Raw genomic sequence first — 22519 nt, forward strand, 5'->3', positions numbered from 1 at the left:
GGAGGAAAGCTGAGGGTGTGTTTCCACCTCACGCAGTAAGATGTTTCTGTACCGCTGGCGCAGTGCCATCATACCTGCGCAGATGGCAGCGTGTTGGCCATAGCTGCACATATCTTATGCCTCTTGATTCTAAATTGACCTCAGGAATCCCTATTTTCTAGCTCTCGGGGGTAATGGGCAGGGAGGCCTCGTTAACGAGCCTTTGTCCCTGCTCACTGACGGAGGACGTACGGCTGTGGGAAAGTGCTCCGTGTGATTAGTAAATTGTGGCTAATTACATAGATGGAAGGGGTCACCGGCAATGATAAAGTCAAGGGAGTCGCTGAATGATGGGGGTGTCAGCTGATGCTAATATGGAGAGAGAGCTCTCATAATAGCACCGGGTTTTGACGTGGCCCATAATAGAGAGCCATTAAGAGCAATTAAAAATGTCCAGGCAAAGGCAAAACTGTAGTTAGCTGTCTGCCACTCCCCAGATTCACTCTTGTGTCAGCTGCAGGAAATGATAGGGCGTGTTCTGACCCCGTAAATCCTCAGCGTCGATATGATGAGTAAATGAAGTGGCCAGTACATCAAATAGCAGTCTCCTCGCCATTTTTGTTACTTACTTGGAAGTTACACGACAGAAGCTTGCAAACTCAGTTTCTTAAGCAGTTTCAAATGTGAAATTAATCACCAGTGAGCAACTGCATGGCTGTGTGTGTGTGTGTGTGTGTGTGTGTGTGTGTGTGTGTGTGTGTGTGTGTGTGTGTGTGTGTGTGTGTGTGTGAGAGAGAGAGGGGGATCTTGTGGAGTGGTGCACTACGTGGCTCAAAAGGGTTTGTTCCTTTTGTGTTATCTCATCAGCACATCAACCCAATCCCTCCAATCGAATAGAGATTGGAAGGAGGTTATGCAGGAAGACCGGAGGCTGAGGGCAGGGCTGACGGAGACTGAGAAGATGAATCACAAATATTATCAGAACTGAGGAGATTAGATACATATCAGAGGAAACATGCACCGGATTTATCTCCGCTATCACACTTCCACTTGTTATCTGACTTTGATTTATGTCATGGCAAGACGCAGTCGTAGGGGAATGGCTTGCGTGGTGGAACGACATGGTGATCATTTATCTCCAAACAATGGAGAGCAGCGCAATCGCTGCGCTGTGTTTTATTTAACACAACAGACCTAGTTCAAGCCAAACCCAAGGAGACTTCACAGCGTGTCAAGATAGTTGTTGCGTACGCCCTCTGTTTGGGACTATAGAGCCTGTAGCAGGTGCGTGAGGCAGCCCCCCCCCCCGCGCCGTGTCAGCCACGACTGACCCCTCTGTACTAGGGCCGGGCAATTAGTCTACAAAATGGCCGACAGTAAATCTCCTGTGGGGAGGGCTTGGCAGGGCCACTTGGAGGTGAGCTCCGCAATGAGAAATTAAACACACAGTATTAGCTAGCAGCAGTTTTATGATGTCAATAGGAGGTGCAGGGTGAGGGTGGGGGGGGGGGGGGGGGGGGGTGGGCAAGGATGCGTCTCTACGGTCTCTAGGGAGACACAGCCGCTGCTATGATGTGAGGTTTCTGAGATTCGGCTTCCCTATACTACTGGTTCTAATTAGGATGCCATTCTGCTTGCCAAGCAGTAGTTTTTCTTTCTTTTTTCACAGTGATTCTTTTGCCTGGTGTTATACATTAGAGTTCATTTACTGGGGTTCCATTCGGCCATTGTATTCATTGTTAGCTACTGTATGTGGTACTGTAGCGGTCATTTTACCCACAGTGTTCAATCTTCTTGCCCTCGAGGCTGATGCTGGTAATCGGGTTGCCAACAGCTTGCTGAGGCAAGTGAAGATGGTCTTTGATAAGGTTTATTGGGTGTAATGTGAATTTGTGATATTTCTTTTGGGTCAGTGCCTTGTTGCTGTGGTGCACAGCACATTATGCCTGATTTATACTTTGTGCGTGGGTGTCGCACACCGGCAGAAATAGCAGATATACAAGCTCACAACGTGTGGCGCTGTGGCGCATTGTGAGCTTTGTGGCTCTGCTACTGTGTGTACGTATATACTGTGTAACTCAAGCTATACTGTAGCACATAATGGGGTCCATTATAAGTGATGGGGCTTAAAATGATTTGGCATTGCTGAACAAAGGTCAGTAACCACTGAATAAAAGATATTGACAGGTTAGCTGGCTAAAAGGAAATGCTGAATAGTGCATAACACATTGTTGATAATAAATACACATTTTTATAAAAGTATTTCTGTACCTATTTTGTAATCCGATGTCTGTTGACGTGTTCATTATGAGGGGTTGTGCAATTGCTTAGTATTTTTCTCCCTCAGGACCATACACAGTACATACTGTATAGTATAGTAGTATTATAGTAGTATAGTATAGTAGACCTTACCACACAGTACATACTGTATAGTATAGTAGTATTATAGTAGTATAGTATAGTAGACCTTACCACACAGTACATACTGTATAGTATAGTAGTATTATAGTAGTATAGTATAGTAGACCTTACCACACAGTACATACTGTATAGTATAGTAGTATTATAGTAGTATAGTATAGTAGACCTTACCACACAGTACATACTGTATAGTATAGTAGTATTATAGTAGTATAGCAGGGGTCCCCAAACCTTTTCCTGTGAGGGCCACATAACTTTTCCCTTCTCTGATGGGGGCCGGGGTCAGTTTGTAACAGAAAAAGTGTGACGACGTAAACATTTATTTTTTTCCAGAAAGCCACACATAACCAAATATTAATAACCAGTGCACGTACTGTACATGCAGCACTACAGGGCTGCATAGTGCCAGGGTTTCCTGCACAATGTTGTTGGCATGGCGCTGCGCCATGCTTGAAATAAATCGCGCCATGCCAAGTTTTTTTTTTTTTGAGGGGCCTAGTGAATCATGGTGTGTGTGTGATATGAAATGTCCAGTACCTCCCCAGTGCCTCCCCAGTGTCTCCCCAGTGCCTCCCAGTATCCCACTGAGTGCCTCCCCAGTGTCCCCCTGAGTGCCTCCCCAGTGCCTCCACAGTGTCCCCCTGAGTGTCCCCCTGAGTGTCTCCCCAGTGTCCCCCTGAGTGTCTCCCCAGTGCCTCCCAGTGTCCCCCTGAGTGTCTCCCCAGTGTCCCCCTGAGTGTCTCCCCAGTGCCTCCCCAGTGCCTCCCAGTGTCCCCCTGAGTGCCTCCCCAGTGTCTCCCCAGTGCCTCCCAGTGTCCCCCTGAGTGCCTCCCCAGTGCCTCCCTCCCTGAATGCCTCCCCAGTGTCTCCCCAGTGTCCCCCCGAGTGCCTCCCCAGTGCCTCCCCAGTGTCCCCCTGAGTGTCTCCCCAGTGCCTCCCCAGTGCCTCCCAGTGTCCCCCTGAGTGCCTCCCCAGTGCCTCCCCAGTGTCTCCCAGTGTCTCAGTGCCTCCCAGTGTCCCCCTGAGTGCCTCCCCAGTGCCTCCCTGAGTGCCTCCCCAGTGTCTCCCCAGTGCCTCCCCAGTGTCTCCCCAGTGCCTCCCCAGTGTCTCCCCAGTGTCTCCCCAGTGCCTCCCCAGTGTCTCCCCAGTGCCTCCCCAGTGCCTCCCCAGTGTCCCCTCAGTGTCTCCCCAGTGTCCCCCCAGTGCCTCCGCAGTGTCTCCAATAGCAATACAAGAGCAATAATACAAATTCATCTTAATTTATTATTCTAATTATTTGCTCTCATCCAGTGCTAATGAAAAATAAAAAATAAAATCCTATATATATATTTATTAATTTTTTGAGGCAGGCGGGCCACATAAAATGACATGGCGGGCCGTATACGGCCCGCGGGCCGTAGTTTGGGGACCCCTGTAGTATATATAGTATAGTAGACCTTACCACACAGTACCTATACTGTGTATAGTATAGTATAGTATTAGTACAGTATAGTAGACCATACCACTGTACATACGGTATGCTGCACATTTCAGTCACAGCCATTTGGCTGGAAATATTTTGTAATTAAAAAAGCAAACAAACAATAATTCAAATGAAGCATCAGCGATATTTGTATAGCACATCGATCATGGCTTAAACAATAACATTGTGGACCTGTACACGGGGGGCATACATCATCTAAATAACCTTTTCATTCAAAGCATTACAAGCAATTAAATTTCCAAAGGACCGCTTCCATTTGTCACTGTAATGCGGTTAGTGCATGGTCCAGTCTCTCGCATCCTTCCCTTCTATGTGTAGAGAAGAAAATCTCCCCTTAAGGCAAACCCAGAGCTGCGCCGCTCGGATTGAGAATAGTGGGTTTGTTTGTGTGTGTCAGTGAGTCGTCTGTTAGCCCAGCGGGGGGTTGAGCATTTCAGGGGGTGGTCTGGAGGAGAGGAAGGCTCTCTGACTGATAGTGTTGCCTCTTCCCTCATAACCATCGGCTGATTTGTGAATATTGCTCCCCTTTGGTTTAATCTGCCGTGTGCTATGAGGTGGAAACTATTCCCAGAAGGTTGCTATTGTGTGTATGTGTGTGTGCGTGCGTGCGTGCGCGGGGAGGGGTGTTAATTTATCTCCCATGTATTAACATCGTCTTGGCAGAGGGAGCATGCTCCTGCCCTCTCACTTCAGAGGAGGGTATAAACGGGATAAACACTGACCTGTGCTGACCCAAAACCTTGACGTAGCCTCCATTAAACATAGGCTTGCCGGAGCCAGAGCCTGTTTGATATTTACCCCAGCGTGGACTCCTTGGACCTGAAGGACATATATCGGAGAGGATCCAGAGTTAGGTATCCCTCCCTCGCGGGGCTACACTGATGGATCCTCGCTCATGCTTGTAGGCTCGACATATCTGATTAACAATACATTGGGTTGATGCTCGGGGCATGTGACCAGGAAAAAAAAGACATATTGGTGTGGAGGCGAGAGGGCCTGGGAGAGGCCCAGGTTCAGGGTCATGGCAGCACGGCTATCCCACATGAGTGGTGGTGTAGAGAGGTGGTGATGTCCTCCAGCTACCCAAGGTTCCATCAAGCAGACTGATAGAAGAATCAATGAAACACAAGGTCCAAGATATATAATCTCATAAGACTTCTGCAAAAAAAGGGGAAAAAAAGAGGCTTCATTTTGATAACATGTTGAAATTGGAGCTCCGGATTTGAAAGCTCCATGGTTTATACTATATATGGCGTTCACGGTCTGTTGTGAAACGTATCGTGGTGACGCGCAAATGATCACTCTTGATTTGAAAGGTCCCATTTCGGTTCTGTCAGCCCGAGCGCCGATAACAGCTTTCTGCAGCCAATTATGGAAACCATTCACACGGGGTGTTACCTGGATGCACCCACCGGCAGAAGGGGGGACCCATTTTAGAGATGAATCTCCACAGAAGAGCCCTTTGTCATAGAGCTCCGTCAAAACAGCAGCGGTTGCCAGGGCAACGTGCACAAAGGCCAGGGAAAAGAGGAGCGCTCCTGGAACCCCAACACTTCATCAACTGACATTCAATAATTTGGTGTTTGATAATAACTGGAAAATCAATGTCCCATCCCGCGGGGATGTGGTGTGGTGGATGGACAGGCGTACCGTATGTATGCTGAGCTATTTGTTTCCGTGCTCTGCGTCCAGGACTGCACATCAACAAACGGGCTCTACAGGGGGCACTTGGAGCTCATCATGGACATCCGTGTACACACGGCGAATGATAACCATTAACCCATTAAGACCTGAGGCCCATACTACAAATGCCTTAGATCTCAAAGATTTTCATTTCATGGCTGTGGTGTGTGTGTTCCCCCTGAAAATGTTTTGTGCCAGGGGACCCCCAGAAGGGAAGATGTATGTCAAATCAAAAATGTTCAATAATATCTACAACAAGCTTCACAACACATTATGAGCTTTTAGGACGGTTGTCTATTTTCGTGTGAATCCGTCATCCAAAGAAATATAATATAGGTGGTTAAACATTTCTCATTTGGTGTCATTTTCTCATGATCTGCACACATGATATAGTCTGGAAATCACAATGACTTGTGAAATTGTCTTTTGGCTGTCTTTTCTTTTTCAAGTGGACCAAGCGGCTGTCTTCTCTAGCACTGAACACCATACTGTGTGTGTGTGTGTGTGTGTGTGTGTGTGTGTGTGTGTGTGTGTGTGTGTGTGTGTGTGTGTGTGTGTGTGTGTGTGTGTGTGTGTGTGTGTGTGTGTGTGTGTGTGTGTGTGTGTGTGTGTGTGTGTGTGTGTGTGTGTGTGTGTGTGTGTGTGTGTGTGTGGGTGTGTGTGTGTGTGTGTGTGTGTGTGTGTGTTTGTGCGCGTGCATACATGCGAGAGGGAGAGAGCATGGGTCCATGCGTTTGTGCTACTGAAACACAGAACCACCCACCATTAGCGTATGAATGGACCGGGTGAATCTAACCCTCCTCTTTACTGTACCTCAGTGGAAAAAGTGCACTGTGCTTACAGTATGTTCTTCATCACAGTGTTCTGACCCAGGGTTTTAATGCCTTAGATCCTCCTTTATTACTCTGCCAATAACCACACAGCTCACACACAGACACATTATCCAGGTGTGTTGTACTCTTGTTATGGAGCCCTCAAGTTGACAGCACCATTTAATTAAACAGCATAGCCTACTAATGAAGTGCCAAATTGATCTCGACACAGCAGCCCCCCTATATTGTGTTTTTCGGAAAGGTTGTGTTTGTTTTAGTCAACATTGAAACATTACATAAGATGCTATCTGAACTGCCAACACACACACAGACACACACGGGCGCCCAGCGCAGCATGTTAAATCAAACCACTTCCCACCCACCATTCCTCTCGTTCCTTTGGATGTGTCGTCTACACCCTTGTTTTCTTATCAGGAGTGCAGAAAATAAGATTCCTGTCCCCTGGGCATCAACATAATTCCAGACTAATCTGTGTGTGTGCACGCTGAAAAACAAGCAAGCGATCTGTCTGTGGCAATGCTGTGTACAATGTTGCCAGATTCTGCGAGAGAAAAAGCAACTGGGTCTAGGACAGCAAGCCCAAGAGAAGCGACTATATAGGCCACATCACTTTAAATCTATATGCATCGGCTATATTTGAAGATATAGTCGATCTAAAAACTCAGGACGCAAATTTTCAAAAAAAATCTTGGAGGGAAAAAAGGGGAAATGTGGAATATTTTGTAAACATTTTAACGAAACAAATCTTGTACGGGTGTCCCTGGCACAAAAACAAAATTTCAGATGGGGATACGCAGACAATTACATTTTAATCTGGGGGTTTCTTGGCATGAAAATGTTTGATAACCACTGGTTTCAAACATTAGCATACAAGACCAAATAAATAACTTATAAACGAGCCAAAAAAAACGCAACAACCAATATTTACAAGCGACTTTACAGGAAAAACAAGCCCAAAGTCGCTTATAATAAGCAGACATGGCAACAGTGACGCTGTAGTGATTCTCATTCTGGGGCATTGCTGTTATAGGTGACAGTTCTATAAGCTCATCCTCAGGCGCACTGATGACTTTCACATGGCAATGAACAGACTGTGTGGAAAAAACAAAAACAAGGCATTGGAAATTAATGTCACGTTTTTTAACCAGCCCAACCTCTTGGAGGAGTACAATGAACCCATTACAACACACATTTTAGGAAGAAAACACACAATTCTAAGCTGCTGAAAGTGTGACTAGAACAAGATTTTTATCATGTTTTGATCCTGTTTTTTGATCCGTGTGAGCACCTTTTTATCATTATCACATCCTGCTACCTCCATTGAGCACCTGGTTAGTTCCTCTTTCTTTTTACTTTGGTTGGTTTTCAATCTCGTCCAAATTGTCTTGTCTCGGGGGCTCTTAGCCTCTTTGTACTTGGAGGACTGAGGCCAAACGGCTCACCCTCACCCAGCCTCAGCAGCAAAGTCTGATAGCCACTATGTAATCGAAAATGCACGGCATTTTTAACCTTTAACAACTACAACGTAAAAATATAAATGACAAACTAGGGAAGGTAAAATGTCTTGTATTGGATCCATTCCGCGGGGCGCGCTCTCACTTTTACGAGTCAATTCCGCCTGCAGGAGCTTGTGAGGCACAGCAGAGTTTCATATTTGTTTCTCTCTGAAGGTCAGTGTGAAAATGCCCTTGTGGTTGAAATCAATCTGTAGAGCCACCAACAGTGTAGATGTGCTGGATGCTATCTCTGTGACCCGCAGAATGGTTTAATTTCAATTCACATTTTTGTAGATTACTGTATCTCCAAAAAAATGGAAAAATGGTGAATTTCCCATGCAGCTGTTACAGTGTCCAATCAATACCTAACATGTGTATAACACAATCTCCTAACATGACATGCATTGGGCACAGGGACACTGAAATGATGGCCCTTATGGGTGACCTTGCTTCAAAAGTGCCTTATGAACAACATTGAGGAATCTGTTTTCTCAGCATGTGACTGAATAGACATGGTAGAATAGGGTCTTATGAAAGCCTAACCGCTTTGCCCTCTGCGCTGATTGTCTATATCTGATTTCTCTCTTCAAATGGAGCAAAACTCTCGCACAATCAGAGGTGTATTGACTGTGTATTGACGGCTACTCAGCCGGTAGTGGGCAAATCAATGACTTGCCTGTTGTACATGCTTCCATGATAGTTGTCAGCGAGACGTTGCCACCTTGAGCTTCGATGACTTTTGCCAAAGATGGATTCGCCCTTTTCCCTTTGATTTCATAAGCTGTATTGAAAATGTGCCCCTGGTGGAGACATTTAAACCCCACCATTCGTTTTTATGTGGATCTCCATTAGATCCATATTAGAAAACATAATTAGTCTTCAAACAGTCATTAGGCTTAGTATGCAGAGCCTGCTATTATGAAGTAATATCTAGATCTGCACAGACACCAATTACTGGCGTCTTTGTACTGCATGGTGGAAGGTATTTCACATTTTAAGAGAAAAGGAATGAAGCGGGAATGTGGGCATTCCAGTTCACTTGGTATTTGTTCATTAACATCAGACAAGAATCCAGAGGCAGGGTTTAAAGCACTACAGGGGGTTTGAAGTTTAAAGCATTACTCCACCTGAAGGGAAATTAAAGTTTAAACCACTACTCCACCTGCAGGGGTTTAAATCACGACTCCACCTTCAGGGGGTAGTTAAAGCACTACTCCACATAAAGGGAATTGGAAGTTTAAAGCACTACTCCAAATGAACCCTTAGGTTTGGTTCCAAATTGAGGATTTTACAGTAGATTGCAGGTTGCAGAGATTAAAAAATAAATAAAATCAAAGGGGGGGTCCGTGGCCTAATTAATGCATTGCATATCAAGCTAGGGGTCCTTCAAATTAAACTGGTTGAGAATCTCTTATTCAAACCACTACACCATCTACAGGCACTAAAGCACAGCATCCTATTGGACATTACATGCCATGCATGCAGGTTGCGGTATAGAGCATATGAGCATTCCAGCTCTCAGAAAAAGCATGGTGTGTAAACACACGTGCCCTCTGCAGCCCAGATTACATCTCCTTTACCCTGGCAAAGGCTCAGAAGCCTCCAGTCCCAAGAATAGCACACATCTAATTTGCTGTGCTAACCCGAAGGCTGCGGCAGGTGGACAAAGGCTACTGGCAGAATTAGTCCGGAAACTGAATTTCTCCACGGGAATATCTGCACGCCCTCCTCGACCTCGGACGCAACTCGCCATCGCTCTTTCCTCGCTGTCAGCGTTATCTCATCGTTGGGATATAGCTTTGTAATCCTTTTTCATAATAACACACGCCCAGCTTCAGGGGCTTGCAGCTGCAGGGCTTTAGTGGTCCGGGTTCTGTTTTTTTTTGTTTAGGGATAACATGATAGAAAGGCCCAGCCCCCAGTGAACGAGGGTCTTGTATCCTCAGCCACAAACACCATGCATCAAACACGTGGAGCAACATCAGCGGGCAGACCTATGGAACCCTTAATGTGTCCCGTTAGGCCTGCAAGCAATATGACACATCCCCACAAGCGGAGTAATTTCTTCCCTAGTGCGACACACATTTGAAGTACATCACCATGTATCACGGGGGTCTCGGGGAGACCGTTAACGTCATCCGCACAGTACAACCTGCAGTGTGGCTTTAACTCTGACACGTAAGGGTCCATTTGGGTCCATTTTATACACTCACAGAATGTGAGAGTGTATTTGATGTGTGCACCAAGAGCTAAAGATTGGGGGGAGCAGGAAGGGCAGGCAGGCATCAGGGCAACCCTCCCTGGTGTGAGTCACGTGACGTTATTCTGAAGTTCTAGGCGTGTGGAGTTGGAGTGGTGGTAGCATTAAACACTTTCCACCTGTTTTGGGTATGCCATTATAGGCATTTTTTCACATTAATTTTGTGTGTGTGTGTCCACTTTGAACTACTGATGTCTATTGATGTAGCCTACAGTGCCAGGGCGGTGCAGTGGTCTCCAGGCACCCTCAACCCAAGGGGTATAAGACAGTGGTTCCCAAACTTTTTCATGTCAAGGACCCCCAAATTTACACTCATTAGCCCTGCGGACCCCCATTTGAAAAAGTATGCCAGGGACCCCCATGAGAGAAGACTTTCATGGCTCTAGCAGTGATTCTCAATCCGTTTAATTTCAAGGACCTTCAGTTTGACATGCATTAGTCTACAGACCCCCATTTAATGGCGTTTCTATCTCTCGGACCCCCAATTTATATTGTAAATGCAATGTTAATTTAACTCTGAGAGTGTACAAATGGAACCAAATGTTCCATGTGTACACTCTCAGAGTTACGGACCCATAAGGGTCCATTTGGTTCCTAACTATTATTTATCTGGAGACCCCCTGGAACTCCCTCAAGGACCCTGGTATTCACACTTTGGGAACCACGCGTATAAGAAATAAGCCAAAGAAGGTGGATATGGTTGAGGTCACAACTGCTCAGTGTGTTTAACCACTTAAGCCCCGTCGTATGACAATTACATTACAAATTAAACATTTAAAATGTTTTCATTTGTAAACTAATTGTCTGTAGATGCCTTATCAAAGTCAAAGTCGTATGATTAGTCACACACGTTACCGCAGTGAAATTTGTTCTCCGCATTTGACCCATCTCTAGGAGCGGTGAGCATGCACCGCGCTCGGGGAATCATTAGTTGATTTGACCCCCCAATCCAACCCATTGATGCTGAGTGCCAAGCAGGGAGGCATTGGGTCCCATTTTTACAATCTTTGGTATGACCCGGACGGGGATCAAACCCCCGACCTCCCAGTTTCAGGGCGGACACTCTCTGGTCGACTTGGACCCTAGCATCCCTATTCTTGGGCAGACTTTTGCCAAATATACCAGATCCAGAGGGGAAAAAAGAGCAGACGGAGTACAGAGACATAAATCATAGGGAGTTTATTAAGGATATAGAGGGTTTAAGTGGTTAAAGTACATGCGCTAAACTGTTGTCGCCTTGTATCGCTCTGAGCATGAGGCTCTGATTGCTTCTGTGAGCAGACTCAATTCAATTCCACTCAACTCATCTTCATTATATTTTGCTAACAGCTTGGATTTCAGCTATGCAGTGTAATATATATTCTTTCTTTCTTTCTTTTTCTTTTTTCATGTAGGATGAACAGTGTACATGACTGGTAATTGACTGCCGTTATACACTTATTTGTTGGCGGTGGCGGTTCAACTGTTTTAATCCGAGCAGCAGCAGCAGAAGTGTTCTATGGGCTGGAGTGTGTAATTCTTTATTAATTACCATTCAGGAAATAATCCATGATAATTGAAAGGAAGTGACTAGCCAAGCTGCCGTGTCCCTTGACAGTCAACAGTTTGCCTCAGTTATTATTGTTGTATTGATTGTTGTTGTATTGATTAAAGAATGCAGGCTGACAGCTTTACATTGCATTGTTGGTAAAAACATGTTTTTTTTAACACAACGTTGGCATATTTAAAAATATAGGCGCTAGAGTGCCAGCAGATATGTCAGATTTGACGCTGAAAGGTCCCTCCCCTTCATTCCGTTCTCCCCAAAAAACCGGGAGGCATAATTCCTCTTACCTCACGCTGGTCAGTGTGACCAGCGTGAGGTATGAATGTCTCTCTAGAAGCGTTTATATTCCAAACGAGATGCTTGCTGAAGTTACGACTCACGAGCCATTCTTTCTGCGCCGTAAACAAGGAAGTGAATGGCAGCGCGCAAACAGCAAGGAGTACAGTGCAGAAGGAGAGAATATATATATATATATATATATATATATATATAGTTTTATATCAATTAAAAAGACGTGTATACACGTCCAAGGCCACCTGCAGTTTGATTAGGGCCAAAATTGTGTTAATAGTATACTAATAGTTTGTGCATGTGTGTGTGTGTGTGTGTGTGTGTGTGTGTGTGTGTGTGTGTGTGTGTGTGTGTGTGTGTGTGTGTGTGTGTGTGTGTGTGTGTGTGTGTGTGTGTGTCAGAGAGAGGAGTTGTGTTGTTTAACTTCATAGTTTGTGCCTCGACACCCCCCCCCCCCAACACACACACACGCAGTCAAACACAAATTACTCAAATTACTGGTATTTATTTCTAATTTGTAATTTATTATTTTCTAGATTGTGTAGATTCAAATAACCCAGTGGGCAACAAGTATGAATGCAGCACTTATCCAGCCAAAGGATCACGCTTGCCTCTCATTCTCCCATAATCCCATAATAATCCCATAATAGTCCCATAATTATGGACTTCTAGAAGTACTGCCTGCTCAGAGCAGAGCACACTGCGCCCAAGAACTTCTGCCAGGCTGCCTGCATTTCAGGTGTGAAAGTTTGGATGCCCAGCTTGCCGGCAACGACGATGGAGAGGACGTCACAAAACAGCTGTGGGACATAGAAACACTTCTGTAACTTTCTGTAGATATGTATGAGCCTTTATGCCGTGAAGAAGAAAGGGAAGTTCGCACAACAGCGATTGTGCGGACTTCCCTTTCTAATTCACTGTATCAAACTTTTGTCCAGCACCAGTGAGGGAGTCAGGGACTGGATGTGCACAACCCTCTTGTTTTAAACTAGTTACCTTTATGCCATATTCACACTACAGTAAATGCATGCATACAATTGTACACCTGCCTTTCATCATTACTGCAAGTCATGGCGGTTGTGGAGAAGTGAGTGTGGCATTGTATAAACATGAACGCATACATACTGCATGCATCCCCTCCAATTTTCACCACCTCTAAGTACATATTCATCATGTAGCCAAAATGTCAGAGACAACAGCTGAGAAAACAGTGAAAAATATGTGTAAGTAAGTTGTAATAAATAATAGATAAACTATTATTTGGTAGCAAAAAAGGGAGTCAAAGAAATGGCTTGTGCCCTAAATATTGACGCCACAGCATTTCTTCAGAGCTTTATACATGTGTCTGCATTTCCTTGGTGAGTTTGAAGGTGCAAGTTCATATAAGCATAACGTTATTATAATTACCCTGAAGTTGTCGGGATCGACGTGCAGCACCTCGGAGTGCAGAGTACTCAACTCCTTATAAGTTTCCTTGAGGTTGTCTAAGTTCTGCAGAGCCCTGTCCAGACCGTGCACAATCTTGACACCGTGGGCTGCGATCTTTGGGTTCTCGATTATGTCCTTGGCAGTGTACAAGTTACCAAAGGCGCCAAAGTACCGCAGGCACCAGGGGTACACGATCAGACACCTGGGGAAAACGATTTCAGAAATGTCAGATTAGGTTTAAATTTTAAATTATGTTGAAGGGAATGGTCACAAAACATGTTAATGAAGACGTAACAGCTGATAATGATCTGATATTGATGGAGAAGAAGTCTATACCTGGACAGAGCATCAGATCCAACTTCTTCATAGTTCAGAGTGGTGAAGATGTATTGAATCAGGGTACGTTCTTTATCTGACCACATGTCCTTGTCCCCCATGGTTGCTTTGTGGTGATTTCCTTCAGTCTCAGAAGAAATGTAGACCTGCTGTACAGTAACTATGGACCTTCTGCTCTTTATATACCTGAAATGTCCCCTGTTCAAAATGAGACGACTGCTTGTGATAGGTTGGAGATGAGCTTTCCGATATGTCTTTTTCTAGTAGCTTCTAGGAGCTTTTAGAAGTTCTATTTTGGTCTACATTATGACACTCCTGTGGTCTGTTTATCTTTGGCTGGCTAGAAGAGATAATGGCCGGTTTTCCCAAAGAGAACATGCACAGCGAGTTTGCGTGACACAACATGTCTCCTACACACAAACTGGTTGGAGAGCCCTAGCAATCGATGCCAGACTTAACCAATTTTTCCACGCAACTTCCTTATAATGCGCTTGCAAATGAAGTGCACTGCTGCGCTGTGTAGGCCTACCGGCCAGGCCGGCCTGACCTGTCAATAAAATAACGCTGACAATTAACTATAGCATTAAGCCTGTTGAATTGGTAACTGACTGTACATACCCTTTCTTTACCCCCTTTTTTTCATGACCTAGCTATGTCATTATTACTCAGATTCAGGGATTAACAGAGCTCCAGACATCTTGTTGAAATATCATCTTACTTGTTTTTTAGTGACTTCACTGCTGCCCAAAGACCTCTCTCTCTCTCTCTCTCTCTTTCTCTCTCTGTGTGTGTCTCTCTCAAAATGCGAGAGAGCATGGTTGAGTGACTTGTCAGTTTCTATAGAGAGAGAGACCGAGTTGTGCCGATTATAACCTATTTAATATACTGTATATAGGCCTATTATCCCACAATCATATGTTATTCTATTGAATTTACTTACTGCATAATTGGGAATCTATGGTGTTTTCATACCAGTATATATGCCTACATGTATTGCCGACATGAAACATCACCTCAACACTATTTAATTCATGCATCCAAACGTAGGCTATTTGGACTGCTTGCATGCATGGACGTCTAACAGTAGGCCTAGGCTATCTATGCCACCTACAGTAGGCTATTTGCCTATCTGTCTGTTTCCCAAAGGCTCCAAAGCCAGTCGTAATGCCTAATTGGCTGCACCACTGTAACCATCTACTGTAGGCTTTCAAGAAACGTGTTACCTTCTACTGCATGCAGCCTTCTGACAGCCTCCTGGGCATGTGCGCAGGCGCTGCACACCTGTGCAAGCTACGCACGACCAAAAATCTCTTTGGGAAACCTGGTTAATGTTGTTTACAGGTCAAGTTTTATCACACCCATATTGGCTGTTTTATTTTAGTTTTTTTTAGTTTTTCATATATGGTTGTATCTTTAAGTTTTTGACACAACTTTAAAATTAACATATCCGAATATGTTATTGGAACATTGAAAACTATGGCCTTGTGAAATACTGCCTTTCTTCAGGTTTTTTTTTAATTTGTTTTCTTTCTTATTTTTTTATTTTTTAATTTTTTATCAAGGGGAAATGAAATTATTTGGCCATGGTCATTGTCAACAGTGTTGTTACTAGTAATATATTACTGTAGTATTATTTGTAGCGGACCCAGCTGGCCATAAAAGGGTGAGTTTTAAAAGTTTTTCTCATCTCATTGTGGAAACTACAAAGAAAAAACGCATAAAAATACACACATCAAACGACGCATGAATCAATAATCCATAAACAATTATCAAAATGACAGCATAGAACATAATACGATACACCTTTACACAAACATTAGAAAAATACATGGCCACATAAGTCCAACAACAAGACCACTAACAGTGCAAGCAAAAACGATCAGAAATGTACCTTGTCCCCCTTCCAGCTGGGTGCTAAAACCTTCTGTTGAATGTAGAGGTCCCTCTGAAGCTCTGACTGAAATACACTATTAAATTAACTATTAACTATTAAACTCTCGTTCCATACATTTGCATAGTAGATTGGTGATTGTTGACACAATCAAGCAACTCACTCTTTCCATGTTTGATGCCTTGTTCATCCTTTGTCTGTCCTTTCCTTATCCCTCCGTGACCATGGTACATCAAACAAACATTTGTGAAACCTCCATCAGCTCCATGCTGCTACCTTGTTCCCTTCATGCCTTTCCTTGAATCTGAGGCAGTCAGGTAGAGTTCAGGTTTAAACCCCTGCCACAGCTGAGCTTGATTCAATCAAGAGATGACTAACAGCTGGTACGATTCCTTCAAAATAAATGACTTGCTGTCACCACATTAAACACCATGACAAAATAAAAGTATGAACTGTGGGTCCGTTACATTATTACTTTACCCATTAACGAGTAGTGTAAGGTATTACTCTGCCAAAACAGTAATATTACCTATTTACTTTGTAAAAATAGCACATATTACATATTACTCAGGATTTGTTGACTACTGTTTGAAAACATTTTATTTAAAATGTCAAGAGAGATTGCTGCTTTATTCTATCGTCTTTTAGGCTGATTGGTGACTCTTCTTCTTCAGACTACCGTGGGGGTCCGTGGTAGTCTGTGTGGGGGTCTGCGGGTACACCGGGGGGCCCTCACGGAGGTCGTCACGGGGGTCCGCGGTAGTCTGCGTGGGTGTTACTGTTACCCATTAAATCAGCGGGTGTGCTCTCATGCAGGTCCACGCACTGTTTAGCTGCGCTGCACTAGCCTAAATAATTCTGAAACATCATGGTGGTGGGTTCCAGTTTCATCAACCTAGTGTTGAATGGTTTGACTTCATGGCCGTTCAGCTAGCATCCCGTTGGCTGCGTCATTACCAGTTCGTATCATCAGCAGCACTCGCTGTCTTTGACTTTAGTTTCATAAAAGTAGTGTCGGATGGTTTGACTTCATGACGTTCAGCTAGCATCCCATGGCTGAGAGGTCGGCTAGAGGCAAAAAGTGGCTGGTTGCCGAGAGACGAGGCAGCCAATACGGCAGCCAATGAAAATGATAGCTTGCTAGTACGGGCACTATGGCAGCAATGAGAGAGATAGCTTGCTAGTCCAGATCATCATATATAGTATATATTATATGATGATTTTGGGTGTGCCAGTACAGTACAGTGAAAGTACAGTACAGTAGAGGGTACAGTAGAGGGACCCCCACATGGTACCGGGCCGGCGCCATGGTCCTGCAGTGGGTCTGAAACTTCTGGGCACCCCCCCGGGGAGTTTCACCACTCTTTATTTATTAATAACGAGCACCTTATTGAACAGGCTTATCGAGCATTTTCTATTATTTTGTGGAAAGATGGGAGACAACAAAAAAAAAATTCTGAACACAACCAGTATATTTTACTAGTAGTAGTTGTAGTAGTAGTATACTATACTTCAAATACAGTACTTTTCTAACCTTTTTACTTTCGGAAAGTAATATTGAAGAAAGAAACTGTTAACTGGTTAATAATGTGTAGCGTCATTTTAAAAGGGGGTGTGACACAGAGTCCACGTGTGTGACTACTGCACTACCTCTTAGGACCAAACCCATAGACACCACCAGTAACACCACACACACACACAGACACACACACACACACACAGACACACACACACACACAGACACACACACACACACACACACACACACACACACACACACACACACACACACTCACAAACACGCAGTCAGACACAAATTACTCAAATTACTGGTATTTATTTCCAATTTATTATTTTCCAGATGTTTCCAGTGTAGATTCAAATAACCCAGTGGGCAACAAGTACGAATGCAGCACTTATCCAGCCAAAGGATCACGCTTGCCTCTCATTCTCCAGGCCCAGAGTCCCATATGGACTTCTAGAAGTACTGCCTGCTCAGAGCAGAGCACACTGCGCCCAAGAACTTCTGCCAGGCTGCCTGCATTTCAGGTGTGAAAGTTTGGATGCCCAGCTTGCCGGCAACGACGATGGAGAGGACGTCACAAAACAGCTGTGGGGCATAGAAAAACATGGTTACTGTAGATATTTATGCTGTGAAGAAGAAAGGGAACTTCGCACAACTGCGATTGTGTGGACTTTCTAATTCACTGTATCAAACTTTTGTCCAGCACCAGTGAGGGAGTCAAGGACTGGATGTGCGCAACCCTCTTGTTTTAAACTAGTTACCTTTATGCTATATTCACACTAAATGCACGCGTACAATTGTACACCTGCCTTTCATCATTACTGTAAGTCATGGCGGTGGTGGAGAAGTGAGTGTGGCATTGTATAAACATGAACGCATACATACTGCATGCATCCCCTCCAATTTTCACCACCTCTAAGTACATATTCATTATAGGCAAAATGTCAGAGACAACGGCTGAGAAAACAGTTAAAAAGAAGTGTAAGTTGTAATAAATAATAGATAAACTATTATTTGGTAGCAAAAAAGGGAGTCAAAGAAATGATCATTTGCGCCTGTCGTAGACATGCGCAGAGCAAGTGCAGTCAGGGAACCTCGGTCAGCGTGCCGGCCGTTAATTGGGCTCCGCAGCATCAGGCTCTCATCCACATGATTCACTCAGCCAATCACACGCTCACCCCATCTCATACCGGCTACTTTAACTGAAGGTTTTGCATTCATCCTCCTGCTTGCTTGCTTGCTGCTGCTTTATTGTATACTGTGCGCTGCTGTATACAAAGTGCTCACCCACCTCCACCCCAGCTACCACCTGTCGTTTTGGATCTACTGTTTAGGTACGGGGGATTCGGAGTCCCTATGGTCGGGACTGATGCGCTTGACCTGAGTACCTAAAAAGCAGATCCAATACATCGCCAAACCATAATAAATATATTGCATTGATTATCTTATATTCAATAAATATATATATTACATCCTCCTTGAGTTGTCTGACTGAAATGGCTTGTGCCCTAAATATTGACGCCACAGCGTTTCTTCAGAGCTTTATACATGTGTATGCATTTCCTTGGTGAGTTTGAAGGTGCAAGTTCATATAAGCATAACGTTATTATAATTACCCTGAAGTTGTCGGGATCGACGTGCAGCACCTCGGAGTGCAGAGTACTCAACTCCTTATAAGTTTCCTTGAGGTTGTCTAAGTTCTGCAGAGCCCTGTCCAGACCGTGCACAATCTTGACACCGTGGGCTGCGATCTTTGGGTTCTCGATTATGTCCTTGGCAGTGTACAAGTTACCAAAGGCGCCAAAGTACCGCAGGCACCAGGGGTACACGATCAGACACCTGGGGAAAACGATTTCAGAAATGTCAGATTAGGTTTAAAATTTAAATTATGTTGAAGGGAATGGTCACAAAACATGTTAATGAAGACGTAACAGCTGATAATGATCTGATATTGATGGAGAAGAAGTCTATACCTGGACAGAGCATCAGATCCAACTTCTTCATAGTCCAGAGTGGTGAAGATGTATTGAATCAGGGTACGTTCTTGATCTGACCACATGTCCTTGTCCCCCATGGTTGCTTTGTGGTTGCTTCAGTCTCAGAAGAAATGTAGACCTGCTGTACAGTAACTATGGCACTTCTGCTCTTTATATACCTGAAATGTCCCCTGTCCAAAACGAGACGACTGCTTGTGATAGGTTGGAGATGAGCTTTCCGATATGTCTTTTTCTAGTAGCTTCTAGGAGCTTTTGGAAGTTCTATTTTGGTCTACATCGTGACACTCCTGTGGTCTGTTTATCTTTGGCTGGCTGGAAGAGATAATGTTACTGTACTGTATTTCCAGCTCAAGTTTTATCACACCCATATTGGCTGTTTTGTTTTTGTTTTGTTTTGTTTTTCTCATGGTTGTATCTTGAATTATTTGATTCAACTTTAAAATTAACGTATCCAATATGCCACAGACGAAAAACAGTCTAAGTCCACACTATTGATCCATAATGTATAAATGATTGATAAGGGTTCAGGACAACGAGGCCTTTTCGTGGAGGGGTTAGAATGAAATTTGGACTTAAGACTGTTTTTCGTCTGTGGTACTTGTCGTTGGAGCACTGAAAACTACGGCCTTGTGAAATATTGCCTTTCTTTTCTCACTTATAAATTAAGTAAAAGCTATTAGTCAATGATGAACTAATCATTAGGAAATAATTTATATACATTTGAATGTGAGAGGGCATGCTTTTTCTCTCTTGGATATCTTACATTGTATTGGCTAATCAGACAACTTATACATGTCGCACTATAGGTGGCATATATCTCTCAATATATATATATATATATCTCAAGTCAATTTTAACAGTTTTATGAAGAACGTACATTTAGTACATCTATGTCAGTGGTTCTCAAACCAAGTCAAAGACCAACCCCTTACCTGCAGAAACACATTGTCCTCTCACTGTATTTTATTTGTTTTGGCATCCCAAAAAAAACATAAATAATATATATACAGTATATCATAAATTAAAAATAAATCAAATAGTAAAATCAAAGAAATACCACAAATTACATATAAAATGTTCAAGAAGTAGTGAAAATAGCCAATCTACAAGCTCTGCTATTGTCACTGCTATTGTGGGTCCAGGGCAAACTAATTCCTCTTTTGGGTCTCAAGCTCAAACGTTTGGGAACCACTGGTACAACTACACTATAAATAAAGAACCACTGGTACAACTACACTATAAATAAAGAACCACTGGTACAACTACACTATAAATAAAGAACCACTGGTACAACTACACTATAAATAAAGAACCACTGGTACAACTACACTATAAATAAAGAACCACTGGTACCACTACACTATAAATAAAGAACCACTGGTACAACTACACTATAAATAAAGAACCACTGGTACAACTACACTATAAATAAAGAACCACTGGTACAACTACACTATAAATAAAGAACCACTGGTACAACTACACTATAAATAAAGAACCACTGGTACAACTACACTATAAATAAAGAACCACTGGTACAACTACACTATAAATAAAGAACCACTGGTACCACTACACTATAAATAAAGCATAATAGCCTTTAATAGGCCTAAGCTTTTTGAGAATTTTTGCTAATGTATCAAATAGACCAGTCACCTTCATATCAGCACTCTCCACATTACTCATTCTTTTTCGTTTTTCTATTGCTCACCCATTGAACAAGTGTAGCACTTGCCCTAGCCTTGACGACCTTATGGGCGTATGCATAGGCTCAACTTATGTAACTTAGATAGCATTTTAAGTTGACATAGCACATATACTAGTGTATACGCATAGTTTCATTATATAGATATTCCACTGTTAGGTTCTTAGCTTTACGTATGTTTCATGATGACTGTTTTTATGTATTTGATGTATTACCATGTTTTCGTTCTTGCTTACTGTAAATCGCTCTGGATAAAGAGCGTCTGCTAAATGCCTAAATTGTAACAAGGTTTCTGTCTGACAGCGACGACATGCAATTCCTGTTATCCATGATGCGATATTTGACAAGCATTTCAGTATTGGAGCCAATCAGTGTTTATTCAGCGGAACCACTGAAATAATAATTTCTTCTTTTAATTTCTTTAGTGCAAAAAGGTAACTTATGAACTATTATTGCAGAAGTTGTGTATTATAATTGCTCACATTCAGCTAAATGCTGTTTAAATCATTTTGTATTGTTGTGGAAAAAGAGAAGTGAACTTTATTGATAGACATTAGGTAAGAGAGAATACACAATGTCAGAGGAAGCAGTTTGTCTCATCTTCACGGAGGGGAAACCAGGTTAATTGTGCTGTATGGAAGACGTGAGAGGTCTGTGCGTATGTCACTTGTTTCCTTTGTGTGGAGAAAAACACCTTGGAGCTGGTATGATGTTTCATTAAAGAGCTTCATTAGTATTTTGGTGGCATACAATGTTTATGTGGCTGACAAATGGTCCACAATCAAAGAGGGCCTCGCTTGTATGTTTCCACCGCAGATTAAAATAATTGACTACTGTAACATACAAGGGACTGAATTTTATGGTAAGAAATAAAGTTTAGGTGAGTTCCAAGTTATAGATCATCACAGTTTATTTATTTATTTTTTCTTTTATTTAATGGGGAAGAATTTAATTATACTTAACCCATTCTGACCGGGCACCCATTTTGGTGTCGGCATCATGTTATGCTTTAGCTATTGAAAAATAGCAGATCTACAAGCTCATATCGCGCCACCGAGTGGCGCGATACGAGCTTGTAGGTCTGCTATTTTTGAAAAATCGAAGAACGACTGACATTTTTAGAATCTGATCTCAGGTCAGAATGGGTTCATCAGACCAGTGTGTGTCCGGCGGAAACCTCGTATGAATCTGATCTCAGGTCAGAATGGGTTAAGCAAGCCACAAGAAGTAGTGCTTTATCGTGGTTATTAGGCATAGGCACGGCCTTCACCCTGCACAGGTGTGCCAATCACGCATGGCTTTTGCTTTCATCCAAAGTAGCTCCCCATTGTTTTCCATTGCTATAGGCAATTTAACGCCAGCTGGACTGGTCCACAACGTATCACGGAGTGATACATTTACCAGTGATTTACCCGTTGGTTGGGGCTTGGCACGGCTCCAATTTCCAAATGCTTCTCTTCTCGGCCAATCACAATGCATGGTTGGAACTAGCTGTTGTATAAATCATCCTAATGTCACTTCTGTAGGCAGATGGTATTACTAGAGAGAATAACATCTTATGCTAAGCAGAGGGTCAGTTGACTCACTAATCCATAATTAATCTCTGTAATTTACATGGGCGACGAATAGTCAAACTTTTGCGTAC

At 43.3% G+C, this 22519-nt stretch overlaps 2 protein-coding genes across 2 annotated transcripts in view; one reads left to right on the forward strand and one right to left on the reverse strand.

The window, feature by feature from the left end:
- Positions 1–22519, forward strand: part of LOC310858012 (PDZ domain-containing RING finger protein 4) — a 198843-nt gene that overhangs the window by 81311 nt on the left and 95013 nt on the right. The window lies entirely within an intron of this gene.
- Positions 17602–19267, reverse strand: LOC310858013 (hemoglobin subunit beta-2-like). The gene is made up of 3 exons (XM_083764060.1): positions 19146–19267; positions 18789–19011; positions 17602–17757 (listed from the first exon to the last, which is right to left on the reverse strand). The coding sequence occupies exons 1-3, from the start codon at positions 19244–19246 to the stop codon at positions 17626–17628; spliced, it is 456 nt and encodes a 151-aa protein (XP_083620186.1). The 5' UTR covers positions 19247–19267; the 3' UTR covers positions 17602–17625.

Source organism: Protomyctophum parallelum, assembly GCF_964188405.1.
Source record: "Protomyctophum parallelum genome assembly, chromosome: 4".
Lineage (NCBI taxonomy): Eukaryota > Metazoa > Chordata > Actinopteri > Myctophiformes > Myctophidae > Protomyctophum > Protomyctophum parallelum.

Excerpts from the sequence above, each read along its gene's own strand:
- LOC310858013 (XM_083764060.1), bottom strand. The coding sequence starts at position 19,246 with ATGGGGGACAAGGACATGTGGTCAGATCAAGAACGTACCCTGATTCAA. Across the intron at positions 19,012-19,145 it reads GGATCTGATGCTCTGTCCAG|GTGTCTGATCGTGTACCCCT; the intron begins GTATAGACTTCT and ends CGTTTTCCCCAG. Across the intron at positions 17,758-18,788 it reads TCGATCCCGACAACTTCAGG|CTGTTTTGTGACGTCCTCTC; the intron begins GTAATTATAATA and ends TATGCCCCACAG.